The sequence below is a fragment of the Stylophora pistillata genome, chromosome 3, assembly GCF_964205215.1.
Source record: "Stylophora pistillata chromosome 3, jaStyPist1.2, whole genome shotgun sequence".
Taxonomy (NCBI): Eukaryota; Metazoa; Cnidaria; class Anthozoa; order Scleractinia; family Pocilloporidae; genus Stylophora; species Stylophora pistillata.
The window spans coordinates 8135895-8143366 of record NC_142521.1 but is presented as its reverse complement, the minus strand read 5'-3'; the positions used below and the strand labels follow the sequence as shown (position 1 = coordinate 8143366).

General features: G+C 40.0%; 1 protein-coding gene across 4 annotated transcripts; it reads right to left on the bottom strand.

Moving 5' to 3' along the window:
- Positions 1-576: 576 nt before the first annotated feature.
- LOC111332136 (uncharacterized) lies at positions 577-3647 on the bottom strand. Of its 4 annotated transcripts, none has more exons than XM_022937741.2 (4): positions 3495-3647; positions 2958-3025; positions 1857-2264; positions 577-1488 (listed from the first exon to the last, which is right to left on the bottom strand). In XM_022937741.2, the coding sequence occupies exons 2-4, from the start codon at positions 3012-3014 to the stop codon at positions 847-849; spliced, it is 1107 nt and encodes a 368-aa protein (XP_022793476.2). In that variant the 5' UTR covers positions 3015-3025; positions 3495-3647; the 3' UTR covers positions 577-846. The 4 variants fall into 4 exon arrangements, with proteins under 4 accessions (XP_022793476.2, XP_022793405.2, XP_022793194.2 ...); XM_022937670.2 differs by having other exon boundaries at positions 3485-3640; XM_022937459.2 differs by having other exon boundaries at positions 2958-3139; positions 3485-3636.
- Positions 3648-7472: the final 3825 nt, after the last annotated feature.

The following is a 7472-nucleotide window of genomic DNA, read 5'->3' as shown; positions in this document are numbered from 1 at the left end:
AGGATTCAAACAATAATAAAAGATGAGCAGATCCATCTGTCACCATTACAAGCCTATAATAAACGAGTGGGTCCAAGAGCAGTGATCTCGTGCTCACTTGCCATAAGTATGAAATTTGAGCGATAGAGTAACACCGACCGGGTAACATTGCATTTACCCTTGAACTCCCGAGATCTGATCGTTAATTCTCCCCTCTAACTGCTACATGTTTCCTTGTGGGTTAGTTACGAGAATTTGGGGTTAGATGAAGATAACAACTTCTACCTGATAAGTTTGAGTATTCTCATTACCTGTTTGCTGGATAATGAGAAGTTACATGTCAATCACTTCTTAGAGTTAAAGGGTTAAAGGGCTCGTGGTATACTACCACACACCATTTGGAAGGACTAAGTAAAAGATAAGCAACGAAGCGTCAGGCAGAATCCTGATTACTTTTGCTGTAGTGGCAGGCGCACGGGTACCCTCAAGCCTCGGGGGGGAGGTGAATGAGTATGCCACAGAAGGGAAACCCTTGATTTATGACTACTCTACACAGCGCAATGGCTGATATAGTTTGGAAGCAAAGATTTTAATTCCTCGCAGTTTGGTGTGGGTTTAATTGTTAAATGGTCAAATGTATGGACATACCCGAGCGTTAAAATTTAGAGGCTATATAACAACTACACCATGGCTGGGCGTTTATAGAGAAATTAGTGCACAAATTTAGTGGGATGTCTCTCAAATGTTTCTTTTTTTTTTTCTTTTTTTTTTTTTTGAGCATGCTTTTAATTCTCCTATCGATATATCAAGAACAATCAGTTATTAATAACAATGGTTATACAACTAGATCGCTTTTCAATCTCTAAGTTACGTGTATACAGAGGGTGGTCGCATCAGTTCATCCAACACCTGCGCTAACTGTGCACTCTCGTAGCCACCCTCACTTCTCTTTTCCTTCCCTGCTGCTGATTCATTCCTTTTAGATGAGATTTGCTCGTTGCTTTTGCCCTTGTACGCATTTTCTTTTACGGTGCCACCACTGAAATTGCGAGAGGCACTAGTTACTAAGCCTTCGGTGTACCACTTGACTGGTTCGGACTCAGTGCTTTTGCCATCACGTGATCGAAGAGAGAAATCTCTCTTTTGGATATTGGGGTCGATTCTTTCCCTTCTTGATTTCCGTGTTGGTAAAATCACCCCAGAGACATCAGGAATGCATTCGTGCCACAGTTTTAGATATCTAGACGAGCTCGGAACTTTTTGAAAGAATGGTGCACTTGCTTGCACATCGCAGTATGGTTGCTTTGCGCAACGCTTCCTTATTAGGTCGGTCACATGACTTTGATCTGGGGTATTTGAGTTCAGCGTAGAAGTAGACAAATCGGCAGGTGCAGAATTGGTGCATGTCACGGAGTTGCCCTCTTCCCACCGAGCTTGCGTTACTTTCACTCGTTTGCCAGGACTGCATTGCAATAACGCACGATCACCAACACACACGATGGTCACGTTCTGTGAAATGAGGTCAACAAAACTGTTATTTCCTCCTATTTTGTAAATTTTCGGTTTCGGTTCTTGAAGAATGCACACTAGTTGATTGCAATTGAACTGCCACTGAACTTCAAATTGAAGAAAGGGGAGTTAGGTTGCAAAGCGGATGGCACAATTTCCCAACGGAACGCTGGTAAGCTTTTCATAATCTTCAGCAAAATTCCCTAGACGGCTATCCACTACTTTCCACTACTGTCTTCTGCGGTAGTTTATGTCTACCATCTTAACAGCAAAGCAATTATTTTTGTACATTACTGCTTTATGTGAACAGAGGTACCTTAAGTGAATGAACGCTATTTCGGCAGGACCAGCAATCATGCTGTACTTACCGTTTGCACTGTATATAGCGGAGTGTAAATATCCGTTGTTATCTTCCACACTGGATATCCAGGGACTCCGGGCATTCCGACCTGTCCTGGCAAGCCTCCGAATCCCGTTCCTCCTTTTACCCCTGGGGGTCCCTGTGGTCCTGGAGGTCCGGGTGGTCCTGGCAACCCAACCTGGCCATGTTTCCCCGGGGGACCGGGCCATCCTGGCATGCCAGCTGGTCCCGAGATTCCGGAACTACCAAGGGGACCTTTCGGTCCCGGAGGTCCCTGGGGGCCCGCGACTCCTCTTACGAAAAATCCCATGGATAGTTCTTGGTTGAGTAGATCAAATGTTTGAATTGAATCCAGAATATCCTGGGTTATTTGGTCGCCAAGTCTCGGCCATTGTTCTCTCGGTATATGAACAAGCTAAAAGATAATCATGGCGTTGTCAACATTTATTTTGGAGCAGTATCACGCTTAAATATCGATTAAAATACTTGATCAGACTTTCGTTTTTAAACTGATTATTACAATTAATGCAGAAGAAAATTAATTTTTCGTTCATTGGCGAGCTCCCGGTTAATTGTTTCTGGTTGAAATCAAGTTCTTTTTTTGGAACTGAGACAGGCTGGACTTTTGCTGCGCATGGCTACTTTAAGTGATGCGCACTAGTCCGCACCCAAGGGAAACAAGACGCAGGTAAATCAGCAGGTGTAAACAGGTCTAACTCAGGGAATTTAAACCCAGTGACTTCAAGGGAAAAGCTCCCAGTGCCATTGTCGTGACCAACTTTTTCTTTAGCAAAAAAAACTTTAAGTTCTTCTTTTTGCTCTAATTCAAACTGCTCTAATTCAAATTCAATGATAGCCACTCTAATCATCTCATTTTATCGATTCTCTTGTTTTTTCTTTTTTTCTCTGTTCACTTTTGTTGTGCATCCATAATTAAGCGACACTGACACAGGTAGTTGAATAGATGTAGGGATAACCAAAATGTCGCTTCATGTTGGTTGTTGACTTTAGACATGTTTCATTTTAAAGCCAACGCTCAGCAAACAGAGCTATAGAAAAGTCTTAAAGTCTTACCTTCGGACCCAATAGAGAAACATAAAAATTTTACCTTTACTTTTACAGCGGCCACCAGTTGCATAAACAGTATGACCCTGAAATATCCCATGGCGGTTTGATCTACCAGCGTGAGAGGAAAACAAATCAAATAGCCACAGCGTTCCGCGCTTAAAAGTTTCTTAAACGACCAAGTTCCTAGGACTTTTAAGGTTTACTCACTGGCACAGAGCTACCCTGCATCAAGGATATTTTTTGGATTAGATATTTGAATTTTTTTAATATCAACGGTATGATAACTTGAAGGAACTTTCCTTAACTTGTAGTTCTGCGGCGGAGGCAAACATTCCCTATAATACTCAGAAATAAATCAATAGCCTTTTTCATTTCCTTACGTCCTTCGGTACTAGTTTTTAAGAGTCTACGATTGGTTCTTATGGTTTAACAGGGTGCCACAACATTACGAGAGGAGTTTACACTTTGACTTGAAAGGCGCAAAACACGCTCTTGAAATAATAGCAAACGACCGACTGATATACAAAAAAAATTATCTGTACTTAGTTTAGAAGACTCAATACCCACCAATACTTACTGGACTGAAGACAGAATTTTCGTCACTAAACCATAGTCAGTCAAACTCGTTTTTTACCTTCTGAAACGGGCGAGTAAATAACGATGGATACACTGGCTGCCACCATCGGTTTGAATGTTTGGAATGGCCTTTTGATCGAGATCCACAAGTCTCCGCGGGTAACAGTTCTACCAGGGTGACGTCATCATGTTTACATTGGAGGAGTTGGCTCTCCCATCTCAGTCAACGCATTGTCTTTGAAATAAAGCTCGTTATCATATTTAATTTGTGGTTTCAGTGGTTTAACACGAAAGAAAATATATTTTATTTGATAGAATCATCTCCAAAACTGACTTTTCTGCTCTTCCTCATTCTCATTTTCTTTTAACAAGGGGTTTCGACAGAACTCGCAAACGAAATACCCAAAACCAATCAATTACTTTCGTTTATTTTTATCATTTATTCTCATCTGACGCTGGTTTTCTACTGATATTGCTTACATCAGCATCTTAGCCTACAGTATAACTCCGTCAAAGGAAAGAATTTCGGAAAGCAAATGAATGTCCAAAGAAGAACTCGTTTAGGACGCATATCGCAATAATGGCTTCTATTGTACAACTTTCCGGCTGGCTTTCTATTGTACAACTATGCCTCTTAATCCAGTCACAATAAAGCATGGATTAAAGTTCAGTGACAAATAAATAAACGAACATAGAAGAGACTGAGTGCAAATTGATTTCTCACTCTAACCTATTTTTAACAAAAGCGCACAGCGTTTTGATGAAAACCCGGAAAGGTCACGGAAAACTCGATGGCGAATATGTCGTGGGAAACAAGACAAGATGAAAGCGGAGAAGGAAATTCATAAGAGTTGAAGAGCAGGAAATAAATTCAACACAATAAATTAGAAGGAGGTCTGTAGCCGTCTGGTAATGACGGTGTAAAGTAAATGGGGCATCTTGCAAGATCAAGGCCTCTCAGCACGAAATGGATCGCAGAAGGATCCCAAAAAGAAATAGTAAACAATAAAATGATAGTTGCTAACTCTTGCTGGTAGATTGCGTGTATTGGTGCACGTTTTCTCGATTTTCTGGAGAAAAAGCTGCTTTCTTGTACCAAGCCCCCAGGCAATATTGACTGTTATCGACTGATAGATAAACAATATCCAAATTTCGAGTACCTTCTCAAACTGATGCGTGAATTGTAGAAAGCTTACTCGAAAACTACCCGTTTTAAATCAAAACCAAATGTACAGGCAGAAATTAGTATTTATGATATCTTGAATTACCAGAAAATTTCGTCGGCGTTAATTAATGCTTTAGTTAATTAAATTAACAACATCTAGAGCTATGTAAAGATTTGTTCCACTTCATTTCTCTTCGATCATATTTTTTCATAATGCCTTTTGTCTTGCAGAAATGCGAAACGGAATTCTAGTCGACAAACACCGTTCTCTCGTTCCAAGAGGAAAACAAAAGATTCAAACTGTGGAATGGCTCCAGAAAGGAAAAGAAAACTTTGTTTGATCCATAAATACTTTCCCTTTCCTCAATTATCTTTCGTTACCGGTTTTTAGTTTTCTATTTCCGAGCAAAATAGGTGGTTTGCAACCAATCTCTAGAGACACAGGTAACAAAGGTGAAAGGAACAAATGCTGGTGGACGAACAAAAGAAGCTAATGAGTTATCTATCGTTTACGCCCACCAACATGGCGGCAATGACGTAACGTGCAAACCACCTATTATCGGCGTCAGACCCTGGAACTTTAGATTTATCAGTTCTTACCTATAAGACATTTCTTAAATATCTTTATAACAATTTATTAAAAGTTAATACTTGTCCAAGATAGCATCAACGCAGAAGTATTTTCTAGAGACTCTCCGGATGGCATCCTGATATCAAAGAAATATGCTGACCGGCCAGCAAGCCACACACACAATTACTGACATCGTTTTTCACCATATTTAATTCAGTCTTCTTAAATTTAACCTCATTTATTAAACCAACAATTAGATTATTCTTGATTCTATATCGCGTGATAGTGATGAGGGCGAAGCCCGTATCAAATGTCACTCATGGAAGTTTTTGGTAAAAATCTACTAGCTAGTTCTTCAAACCCCGATTCAAATGTTGTACAATACCATTTTTTCCCGACCTTTGCTTACAGCCGCACTCTGAAAGGTTACTCAGTTACTACTACGGTATCGAGCGCACCTAACGTGGCCAATCAAATTAAAACATTTGGATAGAGAACTAATTGATAATCAAAGCCTACAATCTAGGTTTTGCCTAGCTTCATTACCAACTTTAGTCCTAAAAGAGTTCATTAACGCTAAGGTGTATTGAATCACTTCAGCAGTCAACCCAAGTCATTCTTTCTAGAGAAATCCTTTTCAACTAATACTCATGGGGATTGGCTCTGTTCGAGTTCATTTCAAATTTAATAATTATTACAAACAAAGACTTGAGTTGAGCTTTCCTGCCCTTTCTCCCCACTCACGAAATCGAATGAGAATTCGTTAGCCCAACCCTTCATTTATTCCCTCAAGAATGCAATAACACCTGATATTTCCCAGACAATATCAAGAGAGCGCCAATATTAGCGAAGAAACCGAAACAAAAGAAGGTAGGTCAGCTACAGGAATCGCTTTTCTTAAACGTGATGTCATCAAGTTCCAAATCTGCACTCGAAGGACCAGCACGATTCGGGTAAAATGTAAGTGCTGATTGTTGTTAAAAGAATAATTGACCATCTCAGGGATTAGTTACTAAACGGGGCACGTTGATCTCGCCGTGCGAAAATGAAAAAAAACGCGCATCGTTTTTTTGCTTTGTGTTACCGTGATCGCGTCCCCTTTGCGAAATGGACGCCTGGATAGGCTAAACTTATAATTAAAGAAACAAGAAAAAAACAAGAACAGCCAAAGCAAAAATAAAACTGATAACCCCATTAGGTTAACGGAAAGCCATTTTGTTTCCCGCGGATATTAGATCAGCACTCAGGGGTTGGTAAACACGAATTTCAAAGTGCACCACCCTTCAGGATTCATAGCATGTACCAATTCAGCCGTGGACCTGTCTTTATCGCCTCCAAAAACAACCAAACATTTAGCGTTGACTTAAATATCACCGTTTCAAACTGAATTCGTGAATTAAAAGGTGTTCTCTGAACATAGTATGTGTAAACATACACCCTGTCGTCAGAAACTGACAACTAATTGACTGTAGAATAAAATCTGAAATTTCTTTTTTAGAGTTATTTGATCGTAGAAAGTCCATGTTCCTTTCCTTATGTGGAACTGTGAAAAATTCGATGCAATGAGTGGGGATTTATTTCCTTGAGTGAGATGTGCGAAAGTTCATTGCGGACTGAAGACGGATTCAGTAATTCATTTGTGGCTAACAATTTAGTACATGCTCGCCCAAATTCAGCTCTTGTACCACCTTTATTGATATTTCCCATATGGGAACGTCTTTCATGCCCAAAGTCTTGACGTCAGAGGATTCATGAAACGACAAAATGACGGAATCTGGTAAATCCTGCAGATTAAAGAGCTGATTTAGATAAAGGAAATCATAGATGAGGTGTAAAAATGACCCTTCGCTTTCATGCTTTGAAAGCTCTGACGTGACATTCCGCGAGTCTAATTCACTTGTTTTACTTAGTATCACGTTTGATGGATATTTAGAAAATCACTTAAGACCTGGATTAAAGTGACCTTGAACCTCTAATCTTCTTCAAATTAGCCCTTTGTCTCGAAAATCCCAAATAAATGGATATAACGATATAAAAACCGCCCCGAAAACGAAGGGCGACGCGGTGTTAATTAATTTGTGGTTGCTCTATTAAGCAATAATCAAGACTTTACAAAAAAACATTTACTGTGGACAAAGTTAGGGAGCCCCCCCCCCCCCCAAAAAAAAAAATCCGTGTCAGAAAGTAGCATCTGAGAACCCATTTGTACCTGACCTCTCTCAAGTTCGTGTTATTCGTGACTC

What these genes read in the sequence shown, in the direction of transcription:
- LOC111332136 (XM_022937741.2), bottom strand. Translation starts at nt 3,014, where the DNA reads ATGGGATATTTCAGGGTCATACTGTTTATGCAACTGGTGGCCGCTGTA. An exon ending in TGGCCGCTGTAAAAGTAAAG is followed by an intron (nt 2,265 to 2,957) that starts GTAAAATTTTTA and finishes ATTATCTTTTAG; the next exon opens with CTTGTTCATATACCGAGAGA. An exon ending in CGCTATATACAGTGCAAACG is followed by an intron (nt 1,489 to 1,856) that starts GTAAGTACAGCA and finishes CTCATTTCACAG; the next exon opens with AACGTGACCATCGTGTGTGT.